The sequence below is a fragment of the Lepisma saccharinum genome, chromosome 2 (assembly GCF_977018435.1).
Source record: "Lepisma saccharinum chromosome 2, izLepSacc3.1, whole genome shotgun sequence".
Classification (NCBI taxonomy): Eukaryota; Metazoa; Arthropoda; class Insecta; order Zygentoma; family Lepismatidae; genus Lepisma; species Lepisma saccharinum.
This window is the reverse complement of record NC_139230.1, coordinates 169,719,261-169,744,865: the sequence shown is the minus strand read 5'-3', so window position 1 is coordinate 169,744,865 and position 25,605 is coordinate 169,719,261. Positions and strand designations below refer to the sequence as shown.

Below are 25,605 nucleotides of genomic sequence, written 5' to 3'. Positions count from 1 at the left end.
AAGTTTAGTTTTGCGGAACATTGTCATTCGGGTGTGTCTATACTTTTGGACCACCCTGCAAAAATCTTGTAAATTAGGCTATAACTTTTATTGCAAACAATTTCCTGTCCCTTAATTTATTCAAAAGTTACAATGGAAAAACTAAAAAGTACCAGAAAAATCACGCTTTCAAAGATTATTTTTTAAATTATGGTAAAACCACCGATATTAGTGCAAAGTTAAACAGTGTGTTTTTTGTACCCCATCTAATGAGGATCGAGACTTAAAATGAGTATCTGCTTTGCTTACCACCAGGGCCGGGCTGGCCCACCGGGCAAAATCCCGGTGCGCCTTCTCGTGTCGGCACAACTCCGGAAACACACAGGCGCCTTCTTTCCCTACTGCTCACAATCGGTCACGGATATAGCAGTGGTGAATAAACCTTTTATTTGCTGTTCCCTCATGGACTTAAAAATCAGATAACACCACTGAACGGCCTGGCGCGAATTGAAAAGAAGCAATGACTAGACTATGAAGGATCAGTAAAAATCAGAACTACTTTCAAATTTTTCCTTTATTTTTATTGGTGGTTTTTAAGAATTTTAAAATATATTTCAATTTTATTATCGTGGGTTAAATTGCTGTGCATTCAAACTTTAATAAAATAATCTGACACTTGTTATATTGTTATTTGCGTTAGTAATAACAATATCTTGAATTTATTGTCTTCTTTTAATGTATAAAAATATGAATCTGAATTCATCCTTTAGCCGGTCTCTGTGGTGGAGTGATTACACGCCGTGTTATGACCCTAGGGGTCCCGGCTTCGAATCCCGGCCTGGCCATGGGTGTTCTTTGTGAGTGTCCATTCATCAATTTCATCATATCATCATTCGTTTGTTTGTTTGAGTTGGTGTTTTAAGTCCATTTTATGCACAGTGAGGCTAATCTGGACTGGACCTACAGTTTAAAGTGGGATCCGAACCAGTGTGTCATGTGCCTCTACCGGGTATCGAACCCGGGACCCCTTGATTAGAAGGCGACGAAGCTACCACTGCGCAGGGTTGTCAAAGGTCCAAGAATCCATAAATTCTAATGGGCTCCGCTGCATGACCGGAATATTTATCCTCGCACAATTTAAATTCGGTCCAACTTGCCACACAAACACCAGCACCATGGAGGATTATACCACTGGTCGTGAGTTCAGACGCCAGAGCCTCGCTAGTATGCAAAATGTAGTCCAGGGTGAACTAAGTGGTGTCCTCGGAAAGGGTATCCTGTACTCCCCGTGTCTCACTTGATTTGATTCACTAGTACACATTAAGAGGAACATGGAAAGTGTGGGCACTATAGGAACTATATGATAACGTTATATTTGTGCCTTAACATTCCAGGAACCTTTTCTCCGGATCAATTTAAATACGGTGAAGGAACTTTTTTCAATGAAACATAAAGCAACTCAGGTTCATTATTCTACTTATCTCCTTTCTAAGGTAAACTTTAATTGTTGCGTGGATGAATGGTGATAACATGAAATAGAGGTGGTGGAATAGATAGTAACCCAAGCAAAACAGCCCATGAGCCCCTTGTTGTTGGTTTCCATGACTGCGTTATGCTATTCAATCATACCTCCCAAATTTCCTCATAATGGTGGGTGGGCCCCGGTCCCAAACACTGGACCGAATTGAAATACTTTAAACATAAAAAGGTTCTTTACAGTCTAGAACCCATTTACGCTTGCTGATTTTCTCTCCTGGACCGGAATTGAATTTAATTAGAATTCCTGGACCTGCCACTGCCAACCCTGCCACTGCACCATGGGGGAGGCCCCCATATCACCATTCATTCTCATCTTCACTATTAGCCAAAAGTGGCAAAAATGCGAAGTAAAATAAACCAAATGAATAAAGACAATCAATCATATCAATTCAGCCTTTACTGTAACACTCGGACATTAAAATCAACGATTTTTGGAGCGCCCCGTTGAGGGAAATTTCCACCGCCTTCATAGTTCCAGTCCGGCTTTGCTTACCACCATTAGTTACAGAGATGTAGGTAAAAAAACTAAGAGTCTGCCAAGATTGGATGGGATGCTGGGAGGGGGAAAAAGCGAGGGGAGGACTTTTGTGATTTTGCACTTCAAGTGTGGTGATCTGACAAGTGACCAGAATTTAGCTCTTAAGGAATAATTCCCAACATTAGACACTTTTTGCCATTCATTGAGTGGGCTATTACACCTTTGAAACAAGCCTAAAAGTCTTAAAACTTCAAGTGCTTTGCAGCACGCCTTTCCATTGTTGGATGAAATAGATATTTTACATGGTTTATTTCCTTGGTGAATGGCATCAGTTGAGTGTAATGACCCTCGAATGATATAATATGTTGGATTACTGTGCTTTCGACATGCTGATTTGTAGTGATTAGTTGCGAGTCAACACTGATGCAAGTCCAATGTGACAGCCAGCTGCACAGTATTTATAAACAATAAAAAAGCTTGAAAATCATATTTTTAAAATAAGGGAATATTATTTTAATGCACACATACAAAAAATTACAATCCAGAATAAATCAGAATTTGTTTTAAAAAGAAGTGTGGTTAAAAAATGTGTGCTCTCAAAAAAAATCATTTTGTTAATATATGATTCAGTTGAATTTTTTTGTATGAAAGATTATCTCAGACTCTCTCTCTCTCTCTCTCTCTCTCTCTCTCTCTCTCGCTCGCTCTTTTGCTCGAAAGATTAAAAATTACAATATTAAATAAAATATTGTATTAGAGAAATATAATTTTTATTCCAGCCAGTTCTAAATTAAACTACTTTCGACTCTGGATAGAACTGCACAAAAATCTGTTATATTTCCATCTTAAACAGCTCTTGACTTCCAGCAGTTTACCTGACTTGTAAGGAATACACAATTGTACCCCAGTAGTGCAACTATTTGCACGGATTGCAGTGAAACTTTTAAAATTCATTTCAATCATCACACTTGTATATTAATAGATTATAGTTACACAGTTCAGGAAGAGCGATTCCAACTTGTATACTTGGTTTTAAATTTAAGCTGTTATCAAATGATGCATGTGATAGCCTACATGCCTAGGCATGGGCGTCCGGAAGGGGGGGGCAGGAGGGGCCGTGCCCCCCCCCCTGGAAAATGAAAGTCAACCAAAAATGATGTATTTCACACATATAATTTCATTTTAGCCACAATAATATGTGTTAATTATTGCATGAACATCATAAATTCAAATTTAAGCAATGTTTTTTTTAGAGGACAACACTTTTTGGAGAAAATGTGCCTTGTTTGGCCCCCCCTGGAAAAAAATACCTTCCTTGCCCCTCCCTGGAAAAAATCCTGCGGACGTCCATGTGCCTAGGCATTAATTATTAAGTTGGTTATATATTATTTCCCACGCAACAATTAAAGTATACCTTAGAAAGGAGATAAGTAGAATAATTAACCTGAGTGGCTCATTTAAGAAGGAAATACTTCAGAACCTCAAGAGAGACTGAATATATTACGATAGAAATTCATTGGAAAACAGCATGAAAAAGGAAAGGATGTTTCCTTTTTTCATGTGTCACACAGAAATAAAGCACACCTTGCACCAGTAGAAGATCTTGTAGCATTTCCCAGCATGCTTTGTATGCATTGTGCAAATTTTCAGATTTTCAGAGCTAAGTCTTCTTGAGATGGAATTAATTAGGTTCAATTGGACTGCTTCCTGCCAGTTTAGGACATATGATGCTTAATGCCAGTATATATAAATAGAATTGTTTAAAATTTAATGACGTATAAAAATAACATCTAATTAGCACCTTGAGACAGAATTTTGTTAACTACTTATGCTAAGAAACAAAAGAAATTGAGGTGGTGGAATAGATAATAACCCATGCAAAACAGCCCGTGAGCCCCTTGTTGTTGGTTTCCATGACTGGGTTATGCTACTCAATCATAGCTCCCAAATTTCATCATAATGGTGGGTGGGCCCCGGTCCCATACACTGGCTGAAATCTTAGGAGAAAGTTGTTACACGTCCCCACAGGAGATTTGAACCAGCATGCATCTCATAGCCTGAGCCCAAAGCCTGATACCTTATACTGCATGGCCATTGTATTGGATGGCGGAGTAGATACCTAATTTAATATGTCAACCTTAGAAACAAGAAATAATATTTTCACAAAGCAAGACATAAAAATTAAGAAAAATTAAGATTAAAATGATGCAATCATAACAATATCACGTAACTAACCACTGCACCATGTAGGCTAGATAAATACGTACACTGGTCACTTTATTATGAACACCTACTCCATCTCCTGCCAAATAAAACAGTATATTAAGTTATTCATGTTTGAGAAGTTGCATTAGGTTCTTTACTTCCATTTGAAGGTAATTTTGGTGCCAAAGCTTACCTTATAACTGTTACCGAGTAATTGTATCTATTCTATTTATTTGCATGGCGTGCCTTTCATGAAATGGCTTCTTACAGCAAAATAGTCAGGGCTCTATACAAAATGGTGTCATGAACATGGAGCCGATTCAAAGGAATCCAATGGCTCTCACAGCCACCAGATCTCAATGCTTTAGAATATCTTTGGAATTAGGTCAAATTAGTTGTTCAAAGAGACAATTTATCCCTGAAAACTCTACAAGATCTACATAATGTCACACAATCTGTGTGGATCAGCATATCTGAGGAACATTTCTGAAAATTTAGGAAGTCCATTCCTGAGAGAATTACAATTCTTCCAAAGTCAAAATAAATAAGAGTCCCACTTCCTGCCAGGTGGTGTTCCTACTTAAGTAGCTGCTGTGTGCTTGTGCATGTGTGTATTGAGGGGGTGGGGGTAGATAAGTAGAGAGATGACACCCAATCAAAAATTTTCTATATAGGGGATGCTCTTGAGTAAATCAAATTATATGGAATTAACAAATAGATTTTCAAAAAGTATCAATGAAGAGTTTTTTTCTATTTTGGATGTGTGACAAGCAAGTGCTAGGGTCAGTCATAAAGTCTTTATTATCGTAGTGATGAAATTGAGCTGGTGTCATGAATGCCTGGCGTGGGGTTAGTCCTTCTCTACATATGCACCATACAGGGCAACGCACTTCTCCCAGCGGTGGATGAGCTGGTGGAGGCTCTGGTTGTAGAAGTCCACTTTGGCTCATAGGCGTGCGCAGACCCTCTAATTAGGAAGGGAAAAAGCCAAAGTTCAGTCAGTGAAGAAAAACCTTATTTTATCTCACTGATTTAGTTTTACTGCATTGATGGGTATTTGTGTGTGTATATATTATATATAAATAACATATTATTTAATACAATACATAATCAATTCATCTGCCCCATAAAAACCAACAGCAAAAATTATATAAATGGTATCTGAAATGTGGCCGCTCCTTTTTCTCCAAAGCAAACTGTCATAACAGCAACTGTTTGAAGCACTTAGTTGTTGTTAGTTCTCTCAGGTAATTTAGAATGCATTACAGAAAAGAAATTGCGAGCGAAGCAAGCAAGAAAATTATTCGATCCAAATTTTTGCAAATTGAAAACAGCATTGATTTCATAGGGCGCAAAAGTTTCCATGGGAGGGCATGGCATTCTCTTTTACAAGTTTTCTCATTCAGTTTGTTCAGCGTCCAGGGACAACTCTCGCCACACCTAGCTACGGCTATGAAGTTGACAAGACTGTAATAAAGTAGATATTGCAAGCGAAGCGAGCAAGAAAATTTTACGAAATGTTTTTTATTTGTATAAAATTTGAAGTCAAGGGGGCAATTGACCCTCTGTGCCCCCTTCCCCCGTAGTTGCTTTAAACTTTCATGGCCTTGAAAATACTTCAGTTTCTCCTATAATATCATTTAATAACAGAGATAAGATTCCTCTATACTAAATTTCTAGGTGAATGTATAATAATGTAGGGGCATGGAAAGTCTGGAAGGGGGACAAGGATGACCACACCTCCCCCTTCGAAAACGAATATCAACACATTAATTATTATGTAATGTGGGGCCCAGGGGGTCAGCACTATTATCAGGGTAATAATGGAAAAATATCTTGCTTGTCCCTTCGTGGAAAAATCTGAGAACGTCCGTGATTATGGGGGGAGGGGGGCAATTGCCCCCCTTGCCCCCCTGTGTGCACGCCTATGCTTTGGCTGCCGAAGAACTGCTCTATCTCAGAAATCACCTCGTCGTCGTCCTGGGGGCTCTTCATGTGAGGGAAGAGATAGAAGTTACTGGGTGCTAAGTTGGGTGAATAGGGTAGGTAGGGCAGAGTTTTGAAACCCAACACAGCCGCTTGTGTCACCATCTGCTGTGCAGAATGAGCTAGTGTGTTGTAATGGAGCAGACGAACACCCTTGGAGAGTTTTCCTTGGCTCTTTGATTTGATGTCCTCCCGTAACTTGGTTAGGAGGTCATGGTAGTACTTTTCTGTGATCGTTTGACCCTTCCGAGCATAATCTGTGAGAAGGACTCCCTGGCAGTCCCAAAAATACTCAGCATCACCTTTCCCAATGACTTCTGCATCTTTCCCTTTTTTGAAGGTGTCGATGCTGTGTGCTTCCACTGTTTGCTTTGTTGCTTTGTCTCGGGGTCCTAGTGGTTTACCCAGCACTCGTCCATGGTTACCAGCCGATGAAAAAAGTCGTCAGGATCAGCCTGGCACATCTGCAACAATTCCGCAGAAGTGTCCCTTCGGCGTTCCTTCTGCATGGGAGTCAGCATTCGCGGAACCCAGTGGACAGTGACCTTCGTCATATGCAGAACGTTGTGAAGTATGTTGCATACGGACCCATGACTTATGCGGACAGTTTGTACTATTGAATCGAGGGTGATGCCTCGATCTGTGAGCATCAAAGCCTCTACTTGTGCTGCGACTCCTGGTTCTTCACTGAGCGATGGCCGCCCACTTCGTGGTTCGTCTTCCAAACTTGTTTGCCTGCATTGAAAGTGCCTGCGCAACTTTATCACACTATCATAAGATGGGGCATTTTCGAGATACGCACTGATTGGTTCTGCATGGAGCGCCTTAGCGTTATCCCCCTTCAAAAACAGGAAACTTACACTGTCTCCACTGGGGGTGCCTTGTTGGAAGCAATGCTCCAGCAGGGATGTGAAAAACATGAAAAACACAAACATTGGCTTCAGTCTTGTTTTGCACTACGATACCAATCCTCGTAGGCAGGGCATATTTGCTTCAAATGTATTAGAAAGACATAATTTCCACTGAATCATGACATGATTCAGAAATACATTGGGCACTTTATAGACTCAAGGTGACTTGTGCTCACATTTAAACTGATACGTAAATAAAATTACATGTAATGATTATTTATATCCTTTTATCATAAATTGCATCCATTTGAAATGTTAAATGAATGATTGACTCAATCCCACCACTGTAGATGGTATTATCGAGAAGAGATGAAACAAGGACTTGGCAGTGTCTGGGTGCATGTCTCGTTCCCAACCTCATGTCGATTTATTAGCATCCGTCTCATTATCATCTCATTTTATATGTATCTGTCTCAGTCCCATCTTAATTTATAATCATCCATCTCATTCCTGAAAGGCAAGTCTTGACCTCATCTCGGTCTCATCTTGAATCTTGAAATATACAGAATAAACACTTACAACAGGACAGCACACAAACTTTCACAGCATACAGAGGCTATTAAGACAAACAATTTTTTTTAATAACTTTCTTTATGCCTCATTTTGACAATACACGCCTTCAAAAAATCATAATTTTATCCTGATTTAGGAGATTCACAATTGACAGCCATGGGTTGAATCTGCAAAATTATGGTATGGACAAAATACCTGATTTATCTATAAATAATCAATGAATATACCTATTTGGACATATATATATATATATATATATATATATATATATATATATATATATATATATATATTCACAGAAATTTTGAATTTTTCTACTGTCCGGTGAGTGTTTCCTTTTACCTTCTTTTATATATATATATATATATATATATATATATATATATATACCTATTTCGTATATCTCAAAAAGTCACATTGTAACGTAAATTTGGTTTAGGTGAATTTTTAAATATCGTATGAAAGTCTCAAATAAGATTGAGAGCCTCGGCAGTCTCATCTTGATTTTTCAGAGTTCTGCCTTATTCTCAATCTCATATAAGCAAGTCTCAAAGGGTCTGGCCTCATTCTCATCTCAGTTTTTACAAGCCCATCTCAGGCTTGTCTCGTAACCTATTCATCACCATAGGTTCCAGGTTTGGCTCCTGACCTTGGCTTGGCTGTTCCATTGTGAATGTCTTTTCATTAATCTCATCTTGAAGTGAAAATTGTTAGGTGGGGGAGATAATTAACCAAGCCTTGGAGATTGCAGGGAGATATTTGTATGTGAAACATGAGGGAACTGGTTATCGTTATTCATCTTCATTGTCACCATTAGCCAAAAGTGGCAGAAATGCAACTTGAGAGAAGAGTTGTAATTAACTAAATTAATCATTTATCTACATCATTGCATTGCAGCCAAACTGACAGACAAGTTATGTAAAAATAGGACAAAATTCATCCATTGGAAAAGTATATTAACTAAAGAAAACAGTCATTTACTGCAGGAAATTCATAACTCTTTTTACCATATCACTACTTACATTCAGGAAATTGTTGTGTAAACCTGAGTGTTCTAAACATCTTGTAATTTTAAAGTTTGTTATTCCAGAAAGTGCATATAAACTGTTGTTCTTGTAACAATATTTTCTTTGAGAACCTATACATTGACAATGAACAATGCTGTTCACATGTTCAGCTATTGCTACTATCAGTATTACTCTGTCAGAGCAGTGGACACCCTCTACTGAGTAGCTGACAGTTGCTAGGATGTGTAGCATCTACAAGAAATGGTGCATACGTTTTGCACTGCAAATTTTAACATACTTGTGTTTTTCACAGTAATGAATTACTTTTTTGCTGTTGCTTTCACAGCCTATGTCAGAGTTTAGAGTGTGAGCAGAAAGTGCTACACTGCCACACCTTCATAACAGAGGACATTTCTACTTCAGTGATGTAGGATGTGACTTTTAGCTATGCTTGAAGCCTTATTTCTCAAGAAGGAAAACAAATATCACTGAGATATTTTAAACATCTCATCATTATTTCCATAAAATGAATGGATTTAAAATGTATTTCAGAAATGTCCACTACTTGAGATTTCTGAAGATTACATGAAATTGGTACCCCATGGATAAACAGAAGGAAGAAGTATTTTAAAAATTCTATATATATTTCCATCGGTTATATATGAGTCATTGTATGTGTAGTATCAAATATTGAAACTGCACTTTAATTGATTGACTAATCGTACTATTCAAGACAATCTGTGTCCCATTAAGCCTTTTTTTTGTATTTCTATTGGTATCTAAAATATAGTAGGCCACATAATATTGATTGGTTATAGGCATGTACAGGTTGATATGTCATAAATCACTATTGTACGCTTGGATGTGACAGGATTTTTCAATCTATAAAATTTTATTGTTATTAATTGAACTAACAATTTCAATTTACTTTTAACAAAGATAAAGCATGTGTGTTACATTTCTCTATTCCTTTCTACCTTTGCAGTAATCTACAACATATGTGAAGATTTCAAGCTGGACTTCCATGCCATGTACTGCTGCGTTGGTCTGTGGAATAGCTTTTTCCTCATTCTTTACTCATTGTTTGATGTTTCTCGTCTTATGAGGTGGTCCACTCGTTCCACTGAAGAAATATTTGCTCTGTTCATTTCCATAGCATTCTTTGTAGATGCTATCAGGGATATGGTGAAAAGTAAGTAACGTAGACTACTTGAATTAGGTTAACTAAAGAATGATCAACTAGTTTTTCAACTTGTTCAATTTCCAAATTAACTAAATGTGAGATAAAATTCAGTGCAAGGTAAAAATAAAAAAAATATCCATTTCCCACCTTACCCTAAACATGTGTCAATTATATTTTCTTATTTCTTTCCCATTCAGTTTTCATGTAGATAAGATCTATGATAAAGAGATCATTATCAGCACAGTTATTCAAATTCAAACTTCAGAAACCAGAATCTCCTATATTTTCCTAGCATTATCATTCTTATTATACAAATTGTTTGTTGTCATTTACAGAAATGGAATTACTGATTAAACAAAAGTACATCTTGCAGCAATATATAAAGAGAGACGAAAGGAATTTTAAAGAAAATAAACTAAAATTTAAGACAGTACCAACAAATATTATTCCAAAAATTTTACTATAAGTAATGTGTATTTCTCATTATTTTTTATCTTTATTATGTAATCAAAATTTGCACAAGACCATGAAGAATTACAATTATATTCTGTGAGAATATTTTCTTGAAGCTATATTAAAATGAAAAATGACATCTACTTGAAATTTTATCCAATTTGCTTTCATATAAATAAGCACAATTATGATTGATTGATTGATTGATTTGGTGTTTAAAGTCCACTTTATGCACATTAAGGCTAATCGGGACTGGACCTACAGTTTAAAGTGGGATCCAAACCAGTATGTGCCTCCACCAGGTATTGAACCCTGAACCCCTTGATCACAAGGCAAGAATGCTACCACTGTGCCATCAGGGAGGCAAGCACAATTATACACTTACATCTTGTAATAATTATTATAATAAATCAGTTGAAAATCCATTAATAAATGTCCATTATTTATTTTTACTTTCAGATTTTGAGGATAATTACAACACTGAAGCTTGTAAAGCATATTCCTCTGCATCATCGAACAATCTACAAAACATGACAGACTTAAATATAACTTGTGCATCTACTGGTCGAGTTGATTGCCACCGTGAAAGCAGTGTGTTGTTTATATTGCTCATGCTAGGAACTCTTTGGTTGGGTGTGTCTTTGTACAACTTCAACAAAACGTAAGTAAAATACTCGGGAAAAAAGTACAAGAGATTTTTTCAGTGCCACAAGTACATTTTATTAGTGATATAGTTACGCTAAAATTTACAAGTTTTCATCATCATAGAACATAATGTAAACACATAAAGGTGTGTGAAAACAAGATGGGAAACTTTAGATGAAGATAGACATCCATCAAGCCTAAACACAAAATGTACATATATTTCCTTAATTCAAGATACCATTTGGTTCATGAATGACAAAATAAAACACACACATATAATTCTTAGTCAAACTTGAAATGCTTGAGTTTCAACATTACCAAATGTCATTTTTTCACATTATGTAAGTACAACAAAAAATTAAATAATGAACAAAAAGAGAGAATGTACAATTTTCATTGAAGAAAGTGTTAACACATCACAAAGTGATGATGCAAACAACATATACATCTTATATATTTTCGACAAATTGTTTTCATTTTAATAATTATTCTTGGTGCCATATAGTGCTAGAACATACAACTCTCAGTTGATAAGAAATGTGCTTTTGAATAATTGCATTTACATTATGATTTATTAAAACAATTTACATTACTTAATGTGCAACATAGCCAATCTATCAAAAACTTAAAAAATATTAACATTTGCACCATTTTTTTAAAGATTTCTTGAAAAATATTTTCCTTGATAAGTGTATCAGGAATTTTTGCAAGTGTTGAATCATTGTAGTGCCACAGAGACAGTATATTTAATAGAATATGTTTTCTTTAATTTTCTCATATTATAATATGTGTTATCAAAGAAATATGACATATAAATATTAATGACATTTATAATCATAAAGAATCAATGTGGATTATTCCTATGTAGCCCACATTGTGTACTCTTTCAATTATTTAAAAAATGAACAGATATTATTTATTTAGCCTGTTCATGTCATATTTTTTCATTTAATTGTTATAATTAATTGATCATTATTTTCTTTACTTAAGAATTGTTACTTTGTACTTTAAATATACTGTATGTCACCAACAGTCTCATTCTTCACTTTACTTTGTTTCTTATATTATAATTAGTTAAACCATTACATGCCATGCATTTTGTGTTCTTCATTTTAGCCATAATAAATGATAATTATTATTGATTCATACACTGAAATGAAAGTTGAAAATGGCTTGGTTAAATTAAGCAGGAAACATTCAAACTTAATTTCCCTCATCATCACAATGCGTTAAACTATTAACATAGCAGTAGTAAAATCACAGGTAGAAATAACAGCACTAGTTTAGAACACAAGTCATCCTAGAACCAAGATGATAAACAAGGCTGCCTTCTCTGATGGCATAAAGACAATGTAAGCCTTGTAAACAAGAAGTCCCAGGTTCAATACCCAGTAGAGGCACATTGCACGATGGTTCACATTCCACTTTAAACTGTAGGTACAGTCCCAAATAACCTATCTGTGCATAAAGTGGTCTTAAAAATACTACTCAAATAATGATGAATGATGGTAAATAGAGAAAGTGTCCCTTGTAATTTATATAATATCTTAACAATTACAATGAGAATATTCATGTTAATCTTTAGTTTTTACATCATCACCAGCTACTTTACACATGACATCTATACTTTCCATTCCTGGGATCAGTAATACAGTTTAAATGCTACCATGTTGCCTGTGACAGACATCATTTTCTCATATGTTTTACCCTTTAATGTGGGCTGGGGGGGGGGGGATTAAGGTTCATGTCATTTTCAAGTATTTTTAATTTTATATTTCAAAACTTTTATCATTCATTAAAGTCAGTTGCTTTTTTATTAAGCTTTGGCTTTGTGTGTGTGTCATATGTAAAGAGAATGAGTGCTCCCACAAATATTTTTACGTCCTTTTAAAATATCCTGTAAAATATCTGTACGCAGGATGTTATGATCTTCTTTTGGCTTGTAAGAGGTATGTTTTCACATAAACAATGTTCCTTAAAATACATTAGAGTCAGTTACACTGAAGAAACACATGCCTATCTCCCATGGGTATGCCACTTTTCATAAATATTGCACAATATACACCTGTTTGATACCTGTTATGTGATTAATTTCAAGATATTCTGCAGCCATTATGCACTTCATAATTATTTTTTTTATTTGTAGATATTACTGCCAATTTTTTTAAGATATGGTATATTTTGTTATGCTTTTATTTATTCTGTATTAATTATATTCTGTAGATTAATAGTTAATTCAGTAAGTTAATAGCATCATCAAGCAGTTTCTTCATTGGGATAATGTCATCATCACATCTTTTTTCAGTAGTGAGTATCTGGTCTCAAAGTGTGTGTTGTTAAGTACATGTAACTTTGAGTTATAGTTTGACATTACTGTTACTTGAAAGATAACTCTTTTTAGTAAAAGAAATTAAAAGTTGATTGGACTGCTCTTGTTTGTATATTTAGAGGGAGAATATGTTAAGCATATTTAGTTTTGGAAAATAACCTGCCTAGCTTCTTATATCAGAATTTACAGTTTTACTCTTTTCCAATGGTTTAGATTTTATCAGTAAAATAGTGGTGCTTACTATGTATGTAAGTGGAAGTCATAGCCACATACAAATTCAAAAGGAAATTAGAGTTGGTATGAACAGAGTTTTCTGTGTAAGGAAATAAATAATATGTTACTAAATTTTAATTATAAAAAAAAAACCTGGGGACATGGAACATAGATTGGGTTAGCTGGAAGAAAGGAGTAACTCTGAGTTATGTTTTTATAAGTTTTGAATGCTTGAAGTTATAATGATAACATGACACTACATGGCATTATTTCGTTTCAATTTTGTAATAGCAATCTAATAAAAGTTCATATTTTTTGTAAAAAAATATTGTAAACATCCTCATTATTGTAGAGAAGCTTAGCCTTCTATGTGGAAAATATTATAAATATGGTAAATTCACGACATTACAAACTACAGTTGTTGTTTTTCATCCATCTTGTATGGAAGAAGAGTGTAATTCAAAATTTTGAAATGCTCCATTCTCATAACCATATTGAAATATTATCCATGAAACTCAATCACAAGAGGATGTGTATCCTAACAATATTCCAGTATAATGTTAGGATACACATCCTCTTGTGATTGAGTTTCATGGAAAGATGCTGAGTGCAGATAGTTTTTGTTTATCACCTCCCAACTATGTGTTCTGAGTTATGCACTTCTTTCATCTAATCCTTCAATTAATTTGTTATCATATTCATTCGCATTTGTAATACATTTTGTAAATCTCCGTAGGATTTATATTTATTGCAAAAATTTAATTCTTTACAAGTTGGAATTTTTCCAAGCTAATATTTATTTTTCTATTGATTTAAAAGATACATATTTATTCACAGGCCATATCTTCAAGCAAGTAAGCGTGAAGCATTGGCAGATTATTCTTTACCTGTTGCAGTTTTAGTGCTGAGCTTCATAGGATCATACTTTTTTGGTGATATTGAGTGTAAGTTTTGTATATTTATCTTAGATGTTTAATTTATATGTATTCATAGGCAAGGTTTAAGCAAGTAATGATATTTTATGTTTATAAAAGTAACCATTTTGTAATAAATGAAGTATCAACCAATGTCAAGCCATCTGATGTAGGAAGAAGGCATTTATTAGAGGCATAACAACCAAATACTTCTAAAAGTGAGCTCTGTTCAAAATATGATGTGAAAGGCTCAATCTGCCTAATTAGTAGTCAAACGAGCATACAGAAATTATACATTTCTATGTTAAAATATTGGAGCCACAATGGCCCAGCTGGTGGGGCATCTATCTGACTGGCATGTGGAAGACCCAGGTTTGATTCCCCGGGTAGATGGGAATTTTTTTTTTTACCATATCCCTGTATAATGTGGCTCTGTCGTTCACCCAGCCTCTAATAAAATAAGGTACCTGGGAACAACCCTGGATAAGGGCAAAGACAGCCAGAGCATGGTGCTGATCAGGTCATCTCCACAGCAGCAGCAGTGGGGATCATGAATGTGTGGAGCTTCTACCTCCACAGCCCTTCCTCTGAGCATACATGGCTTATTACAATGTGCAGAAAAATGCTTTGTTAAAATATTATGCCCTTATTTCTTCTTCAATTCCAAATGTTCGTGTAAGCTACAGGAAAATGACTAGCGAGCGTGGGATGAGGGATATGCCTATAACCAACAGAATTGTTCACGGGGTCATTCCATGTCAAGTGGCCTAAATTCAGATATGGTCCTTGCTTGACCATCTTCAATTTTGATCAAACTTCTATAGGTTGTGCATACGTATCCCACATGGAGACCTGCAAAGTTTCAGATTCATAAGTAGTTTATTTGGGACACCAGGGCTGCTTCTATGAAGGTCACTTTTCAATGCTGTGGCAAATACGAATGTTGTGATGAATTCCTCCCCAAACTTGAGCAAGCTGTAACTACTGAATAAATTGATTTGAAAGGATGGTATTTCTCCAGTTCATGGGTTATGGGCATATCGTAAAGCTGCTCAAATGATGTCCTGCATGCTCAAATATTTTTGAGTTATCCATCCTTAGCCCCCTCCCCCAAAATTTAGTTTATAAATTTGAACCCATTTTCAGAAGCCTATATCTCAAAACTAACACACCTAATTTGATCATTGTTAGCATCACTGAAGAGAACACATCCAAGTTGTCTGTCTAGAAACCCTGTGTTTCTTTTTGGCATGTAGCCACCATATTGTATTCAAAATGGTGGAATTTATATTTTAATATCTCTTGTTTCTTGGATATTTATCAACCAATTTCAATTTTTTTTAAAATTTGAATACTCTAAATAATATCTTAAATTGTTATTCTTATCTTTTTTTGCTAAAATCAAAAATACTGCTAGAAATTGGAAAACAAAAGTAGCATTTTAAGTAATATGACCAATTTATGCTTTTTGGGAGAAATTCACCTGTAATGCAGGATTATCTGGTTTCTTAGATCAGGTCTGACTTTATGCTGGGGAAAAGCCATTTATGGTGCAGGATGCTCAGAAAGTAGCATGTTCTGATTCCGGATGTTGATAATAATGACGAAATTGGCTGCTTCCAATTTGTACCCAATGGATATGTCAGCACAAATAAAAATTTGGGATTAGGACATGTATGGTATGCCAGGACTGCAAAAAATACGACCATATCAGGCCCACCTCTGCTTCATATGGTTGAACGTGCAGTTCATTACTAGCCTGTCTAATGGAATTACATGGATTCCAAAAGAATGCCTCACACACCCGTTCCACATCATTCAGCCACATGCTTTTTAGGATGTTTCCCAGTTTCTGAAACCAAATTTCTGGTATCCTTTAGAGTCTTATCCCAATGATAAATGGATTGTGTGATGGAGATTCATGTTCCATTCCCTTCATGCCTTCTGCTGAACACTTGTCACTGATTTCAACTCAGCCAACCACAACACACACACTGCACTTTGTGCTGTGGCATCCACATCTTGAGAACTGTTCTCATGCCATTTCTGTGCATTCGTGACTCAACAGCACTATTGATTGTACAAGTTTACTACTGATATCTGGGATACATGGTCTATCGACTGAGCTTCACAATGAGGCAATATAAGGAGTAGTTTTCACATTATAAGCAGTTATTTTTGTACACCTCTAGGACACCCTATATATAGGGGGCCCTGAAACCACCTTGATGACTTACTTCTGTGTAACAAATAATAAAGGATACAACATAAAGAAATAGAAAGGCATAGTGTATCCAAAAAGCATAGGCTCAGCAATTCAACACTTTTCCATGGTGAAGATCTTACCATTAACCCAATTCCCATCCTCTTTGGATGTTTTATCTTCAACTAATAGTAGTGAAACAGAAGTTACAGGATATGATCCACTTCTCCACTCTCATCTTGAGCGAGGAGCAAAGAGGAAGGTTTTACAAATACATATCTGGAATGGACAACAAATATCAAGGCAGATAGAATACTGCATTTTTGGCAGACTATTGTTGGGTGATGAAGAGGAACATTCATGGCACTTCTTTTATTAGTGCTTGTAGGAAAACAAAGAGGTGTGCATTTATAACATAATCAGTCACACCTTATTGAACTCTATTGTTATATTTTTAATGTGCTTTTGTTTTCCTATATGTAAAAATGTAAGATTCATCACAGTATTGCATCTCCAGTGAATTGTTTAGTGAAACAAACTTATTAGTGTAAATTGTTTTCTTGAATTCTGCTGCAGTTTACATTTCCCTTGTGTAAATTTATTTTCTTATGTTATGTAATAAACGTATCGTAATGGTGAATATAAGAATTTTGATTCAAAATTGTGAAAAATCCTGATGTGATTGGGGAAAATGGATGTCATTCCTGTGATCAGTATTCAAAATACTTCCAGAATCACCTATTGGTTTGGAATTTTTTTTTTAAATGAGTTGTTTGTATTTCCTGTTTGTGACCTTCGATGTATGTTGAGCATCTCTTATATTAACTACTTCCTATATGCCATGATAGCATCAAATATATATTTTTTTTAATTTTCCATTTCTGTTCTTTATTTTTAGTGGAGCATTTCAAGTATGATGACAAGGAAGTTTTCCATGTTGCTCCATTGCACAAACTTACATTTGCAGCTGCTTGTGGAGCAATGGGTCTTGGGTTTTCCCTTTCATTATTGTTTTTTATGGATCAGAACATTACCAGTGCCATGGTGAATAATCCTTGTAACAAGTAAGTATTTCTTACTGTTGTGACTTGTGTGCTTTGCGACTAAACTAAATTAAAATAAATCTGCATTTCTTATTGTTTCTCAATTATCTTCTTGATGTACCCTTTGAAATTATTTTTAGTAAACGTTAAATTTAGTATGACCATAATATCTACATACAATAAGAGTTATGTATTAATTTTGATCAAAAAATTTCTGACTTTGGTTTTCCTGTTATTTTAGTAATTATTTACCTTACAAGTTTCACATTTGACATATGTATTTCATCTAAGTTTTACTTTCTTTGCTCAGAGTAATTGTAATAGCTGAACAAAAAATATAGGAAACTGACTTTTTATTTTTTCAATCTCTCATTGATTAGGATTATCTGATTTGTGTTAAGTGAAAATTAAGACTTTTGAAACCATATCTTGAAAGAAACATGCTACTGAAAGTGTTATCATAAATGCAGTAGTACACACACACACATGCAATAGATCATATTCCATTCTTGCAATATGTGAAGGAAAATTGTACTTTCAAAAATTGTAGTTCCTTTTTCAGAGGATGATTCTCTAGTGTTACTAATAATTGACACTGAAACAAATCCCATACATAACAAGAGGGAAAGTGTTATGCACAATGCTTTTCAACCAGTCACAATTATTACAATGCTAATTCAATTAAAATTACAGTTTTGATTACTTATCTCTTCTGAGTATATCCAAAATAGTGTAGTATCCTATTCATTCCTGAATTTTACATAGATGGAAATTTATACTGTTTTCAGTAGACAGAATCTACTGTTATCAACTGAACTCTACTGTGTCTCCCGGAAATCTACTGAAACTCAATGGTTTCCTACTGAACTTCTACTGAACAAGTTCAGTAGGCCTACTGTATGTGTGCAGTAGAAGAAGTACAAGTGAAATATTCTCTTCAGTATTACATGCAATATTGTATACAGTTCGCTGTAAATTTAACTTTTCATTCCTGCTGATTTACAATTTGCTTTTATATCTATTTGAAAATCTAAACACAGTAGATGTTTCAAAACACCTATAGATCTACTAAAAACAGTAGACAAAATTTTCAGCAGAGTAGTCATTTATGTTTTTTAAATAATGATGTATTCTTCCTCATCTATTTTAATTAATTTACATCATACAATTGTATGAAGGCCCATATATCCCTATATTTTGTAAGGTGTATATTTGTGTGTGTGTATAATGTATGCATGTTGTGTGATTATTGTTATATTTATGAGTAAGACGACATTATTTTCTCTGTAATCATGATTTTTCTTGAAGCAAATTAATTTAATCCAAAGGAAATGTATCACAAGAAATTGTGGATACTTAAATAGAAATCAAATTTATCTTACAAGAAAGAAGTATATATGCAAACAGCTGAATTTTATTTAATAGTTGAAAACTGTGTGCTCTCATTTGTAAATGTGCTTATATTCCAAATGAAAGTGCAAAAATGTAACTTACAATGATTCTTTCTTGTTGTTAGATAGTACATCAAAACCTCACTTGACGCAGTACTACTTTAGAGTTGGCCTTATTCAACTCTGGTAATGTTAAATATATTCATATTGACATATTTTTTTACTTTAACAGCTAATTTAAATATCTGCTGTTTTCTTTTGTATTTGTGACTTTTGAACAATCACAACTATGTCATGATAATTTGCACAACTGTGCATGTCATGAGCATGCACTGCATGACTTAATAAATTGTGTAATAAACATTTGAAAAATAAGGTAACTTAAGTATGAAGTATGAAGTATGGTAAGGTATAGATTGATTTTTTGGCTAAAAATTGCTTGTAAGTGCTTTTATTCAATAATAAGGCTGCTTCTAATGTGTAAATATTGTCACATTAATGAAGATCAAGCAATGCATGACGTTTATATATGATGCCAGTTAACATATAAATCATGCATTATTTACGATCATATGTTATTCAACATATTTTTCTTCTTTTATATTAGCTTGATGACTTTCATTGCCACATTATTTCTTATTGAATAATTAACATAGTAGATATATGCTTACAATTACATTTTTAGCTTCTGCATTAAAATTGAAGGTGGAAAAGGCATAACTCAGTAACATAAGTAATTCATATAAATGAAATTCTATATGCATATGATATATATTGCATGTTTTACAGTGAAATCTCAGTTTGAAAAAATAATTTCAGCATTTTTTAATTGAATTGTTATTATTTATAATAACTTGTACAGTCATGGACACATCTGACTTGTAACAACCTCATTGACTCTTAATGTTATCATTACAGCCCAGAAGTGTCCGTGAGTATATGATAGTAAAAAAAAAAAAACTAGTCCAGTACTATGAGGTACCACTATATGAATGCAAGTTTTTAATAGAAAATGCAGACTTGACATTTAACTGTAGATAACAGATTATAATATTTTTCCATTTGTTGAGTTTGATTTTTTATTATACAGTGTGAGTTAATGTTAAAGGGATAACTGTGAAGAAGTGAAAAAATGAATGATTATAAATAAACACAAAAACAGACATTCCTTCCCTGGAGATCAAAGTGTCCATTGTGTCCTGTTGGCATTGAACCCAGTTCATTGACCAGTTAGGAAATTTCTAATATTTTTTTTATATTCTAATATGTTCTCGTTCTGTTGACTGCATTGTTGTATTTCTATCTGCAGCAGTATAGTATAGTGAAGGTTATTGACACAGTGCTCTAGTGAATGGAGCATCTGACTGGCATGTTGAATTTCGAGGGTGGGGTGATCTCTGGTGGGAATTCTTTTAGCAATATTTCTGCATAAAGCAGCTCTGATCTTCTCAATAATGGACACCTGTAGACAATCGTAGAGGGAATTATATGACCAGAACAACGTGCTGAATTACATCACATGCACTGTGGCTGTAGTCGAGAATGTGTGAAGCTCTACCTCTACAACCTACATGTGCCTTCATGGCATGAGGGAATGCTCAATAAAGAGCTCTGCCTTTTTATATAATGAAAGTATGATGAAATATGTCACTGATCATAGTTTTATAAATACTTTTTCTAAAGGTCAAAAAGTTCACAAATAACTTTCAATATCACATTGTTCTGTATAACAAACTCTATCTGAACTATATTAGATATTTATGTAAAACTGTGCAAAAATTATACATGGGTCAAATTATGTGAAATATGTTTCATAGAACAAAATGAAACTGTTGAAGTTAATTTTGTCACTGTCACTGTTCTTGCTGTTTGTAGCTGTCCATCAGCTTGGGCTGAGACATTCTTTTAGAAATGAATGTTTAGTTCCTTTGTGAAGCTAAAATATGCAGGAAATGGAAGTTGCAAAATTTTGCAGATTTTGGCACATTTTCTCAAAATATATAACACAACACATTTTGTTACGTTAGAATGGAACCTTGTCATTGGTTTTATGATAGAGTATATTTGAACTTTGAACTTCTCTGATGTAGTCAGCACCTAAAGTTGATTGATTGATTGATTTGTTATTTTAAGTCCACTTTATGCACAGTAAGGCTAATCGGGACTAGACCTACAGTTTAAAGTGGGATCCGAACCACTTGTGCCTCCACCGGGTACCGAACCCAGGACCCTGAAGTTGAAAATGTTAGCTGGGGAGGATGTTTTTTTGAGCTGAGGCTTAACAGGGAGATGCTTCTATGGTTTAACATGGTGACAATGAGACAACTGGGGAGATGCTTTGCGAAAAATTTTGTAGCTGGCGATACCATCCCCCTGCATCCCCCTCACTTCAAGCACTGGATGTAGCAAATCCTTTGTGCATCCATTCCATGCTTCAGCTCTTTGCTCTTTGAATCTGGTGTGTAATGATGTACCCATGTCCAGTACTCAAAGTGAGGGACCATGGGGGGATGTTATCCACTCAATTAAGATAATTTGCATAAAGCATCCCTCAGCTAGGATAATTTGTGTAAGAATCCTTACACTTGCTCCATCTTCTCCACGTTGATCCATAGAAGCATCCCTCTGCATATCTGCAAACTCGACCAGAGACCTCCCTGATGGTATAGTGCTAATGCCATCACTTTGTAATAAAGTGGTTCTGCATTTGAAACTGCACAATATGTTGAAATAGGGTGCTATTTATGCACCCCTCATGCTCATTCATCTCAAAGTTAGATGAAAGACACAATTAATACAATCGCAAATTCACCACAGTGCTTGTCATATTCTTTACAAAATAAAAAATCTGGATAATAATTTTGACACAACATACCTGTCTACATCTTGCTCCAATGTCTGAGAAGTCTAGGGAAATGACAGAATAGATGGCTAAATACTGTAGTAATGCATCACTTGGACAGAAGAAAACTATTTTTGCTAAAAGTGTGGTTAATATATGCTGTTTTTCCTCTAAAACTCATTATATTCTCTTCTACACACTCCTTGGGTAACTTTAGTTTAAGATGAATATCAATTTTGTATGTTATGTGCATAGTTTCTGAAACTCCCCTAAAACTGATTGAGTGACAAACATTCATTTATTTTCTAGTAACCAAAATTTCTCCTTCAATTATTCATTATTATTTTTTATCAGACTTGATTGTTAAATTTATTATTATAATTGTATGCAGTGGCATACCCAAGGGGGGGGTGGTAGGGGTTTCTAAAAAAACATGAAGTGTGGGATAGGTGGCAAAATTAAGGCTGACTACCAAAAAAAAATGTATATGTAAACCTGCTTTTTCGAAAATTCTGAGCATGTCACTGATTCTATGACTGTATAATATAATTATGAGAAATTTTAGGGTTTGTATGAGGGAAACTTATACTTCAACCCGGCACACCTGAGATTCTTAATCGAGCAGTGGAAATATGTAACATGTTATTGGCCTGTTGGAATTATTTCATCATTCTTACATGCCAGAGGTGTATTCATGGCGTCAGTCTTTGATGATGTCTATGCAGAACAGAACAGAAAGCAAATAACTGAGAAATTCCACATCTTCTTAATATTGAAAATTGTATTTTTCTTTTCCTATGAGAAAAAGTAGTTATCATCATATGTATTCATTGCAAGCCATTTCTGGGGAGGGTCACTGCAAGGCCAATGATGACTAATTAAGTGTTTCTTTTATTTTTGTATAAAAATAGTCTCTATTAAAAATTAGATATACTCTGAGTCTGCCTAGATCAAGTTTACATACATACAATACATCAGTGCTCAAAGTGGAAATTGTTAAGTGCTTGAGCCTTGCAGCTAGCTGGGGGATGTTTCTTTGTTTATATATGATTTAACATGGGGACAATGGAACGGGTGGGGGGATGTTTTGCATAATTTATCCTAGCTGGGGGATACCATGCTGCATCCCTCTCCACTTCGAGCACTGATGTGAATATGAAGTGGTATTCATTTCCTGGGCACTGTGCCCTAATATGAGTGTCTGGTGCCTACAGGTGCCTACAATGCTGTTTACAGTGTTTTATAGATTCTGAGTGTTGCATTATAATATCATTCATGTGTTTTTCTGAAGTGCTTGTTCATTTTCTTCCATTCTAAATAAACATGGAGTGACATTTTGTGCAGATTCACTCCAAACCCAGGCTCAAAATACACTGATACCACAACTGTCCCTTACAGTTATATTAATTCTCCGGACAAAAATCCAGGATGAGAGTAACTGAATTGTGTGAAGATACCCATGATTTTTTTTTTTTAAAGTGAAGGGAAATCTTGGTGTAGATTTTTCAGTCTTAAAAAAACACATTGCATTAAATTTGTGTATATTTACTAATTTTTAAACCAACAATAAAAATACCAGAAACTTTGTTAACAATCTCTTGATAATGTGCTGGATATGTACTGTCAGTTTTGAATTGATGACATGTGAAAGCACGAAACAATACTTGCTTCAAGAAGAGGTCAACATTTGAGATTGAATGGAAATATTTGTTATAAGTGTGACTATTCAATGTGTGTGGAGGTAGGAAAGGGTCATTTGGTCTATTGGGAAGGAATTCCCTGTCATCTGTTAATTTGCACCCTGAATATCACCCCAATCCCAGAAGTACTTTTTCCTCCCAAAACAAATTCATTTCTTATCTAAAAAATTGGCTAACATAGTACTGATAAACACAAAGTTTTTTTATGTGTTTTGTGGGCTAGACTAGGATAGGGTTCCCAGACATTTCAGAAAAAATTCGGGACACTCATTTTTCAAAGCTACAATGCACAATACATCCTTCTTCTAACGGAAAGTGTTATACCTTGTTTTAAAGAATGACTACTGATTATATCTTCTATAAAAATATGAGGGTAAGGAAGCTTGTATTTATGGGGCTTTTCACACAAAATGATATTAATTTTTTTTAATTTTTAATGCAATATTCTAGTATTATCACTCACTGTGATATCTAATTGACTGATGAGTTCCGTGTGTGTGCAGAACACCAAGTCAGTGGAGTTTAGTAGCCCTTATCTCTGCAATGCTTATAAGAGTTTCTTATTACGGAATGTTTACAGTCGTAGGTTATCACAGTGGATTAAACTTCTCCAGTATGGGTGAAAATAGAAAATAGTGAGGCCAGGTTGACTCAACGATTCCTATTGTTGAAATACAGGACAAAAAGCTGTCTCGAGGACTTTTGTCGGGACAATGGGAAACCTTAACTAGAAACGGGATGTTCCCGTATTTTACGGGGCATTTGGGAACCCTAGACTAGGACTCAAACTGGGTCTCTGGGATACTGTGCCATTACTCCAACAACTGAGGTACTGAGCCAACCCTGCCTTTTCCTGTTGCTGTACCTGTGTGGAATGGTCTCTGCCAGTGTTACCACAACAGGATTTGTTGCCTTTGAAACACTGATAACATCAACAGTGCCTAGTTTTTCCCAGCATAGAGTTGTAAATTATTTATAATTTGACACACACAGTAGATGTATTATGCAACAGTGACAGCCAAAAACCAGGCAAAGCCAGGGCTGTCTCTGTAGCTCAGTTGGTAGAGAAATGGCATGTATGTCAGTGACTTTGATTTCAAGTCCTGGTCGAGCCTGCATTTTCTCTAAAATTTCCACATAATATGTCTCCTGTGTGTGCCAAATCGTAACTAACAAAGTTTTATGTTTGTCTATTTGTCATATATATTTTGTAATTATTAATATTTACTTGTTTATAATGATACATTAATTTTCTGCATATTTGGGGAAAATTGTTTATTTCGAATAAAGAATAACCCTAAAACAATTAGGTGACAAAGATTATGTTAAACCTGCACATTAAAGTGAAGCAAATTATATCATAAATATTGAATTAAACATTCAAGGTGACATTGTGTTTGTTTGTGATAGATATATTTAAAGAACAATTGTAAATGTACATTAGGATAGAAAAAATTGATGTCTTATTTGATCTGCTTTCTTCTCTTTTCTTCTCTATTAGGAGTTTGTGTGAAATTTACTTGCTTATGCTTATGACACTTTGCTCATAAATCAGTGATTTGAACATGTTCACACAAATTGACTGCTAAGAGTGCATGAAAAGAATGCATAATAAAGCAAGAATACAGATACAATTTATATCCTGGTAGCTTTGTAAATATATTGCTACAGCTAAAGCATTGTTACACTTTTAACACAAATTATGAAAAATGCATGAGAAAATTATATAACAATATTTTATATAATTATTACAAATTTCAGATTGCTTTATATGCATGATTTTTACTATAAAATAAGTTTATATTAAGTAATATTTGTAACTCTTTTTGCACCTGTATATATTTTCATGATTCTCTATTGATTATAAAATAGGTCACACATTATCAGCAGTTTGAGTATTATTAGTTGCATATTTGTGTGAACTACTCGTGCAATGGAAGTTATATACCTCTTATGAACTTTGATGTAACAAATGCAATGGAATTTTGTTATAGACATTACACTTTATGTATTTTTATTAATACCTGGAAAATATTACACTTAAATATCTTAATCATGTCAATATAAGGGT

The 25,605-nt window shown here is 34.7% G+C and overlaps 1 protein-coding gene across 1 annotated transcript in view; it reads left to right on the top strand.

The window, feature by feature from the left end:
* LOC145983754 (solute carrier family 4 member 11-like) overlaps nt 1-25,605 on the top strand; it is a 398,440-nt gene that overhangs the window by 352,029 nt on the left and 20,806 nt on the right. Inside the window, exons 7-10 of the mRNA XM_083116803.1 lie at nt 9,604-9,810; nt 10,714-10,915; nt 14,279-14,385; nt 17,457-17,622. Coding sequence (XP_082972929.1) covers nt 9,604-9,810; nt 10,714-10,915; nt 14,279-14,385; nt 17,457-17,622 — 682 coding nt within the window. The remainder of the gene's footprint in view (nt 1-9,603; nt 9,811-10,713; nt 10,916-14,278; nt 14,386-17,456; nt 17,623-25,605) is intronic.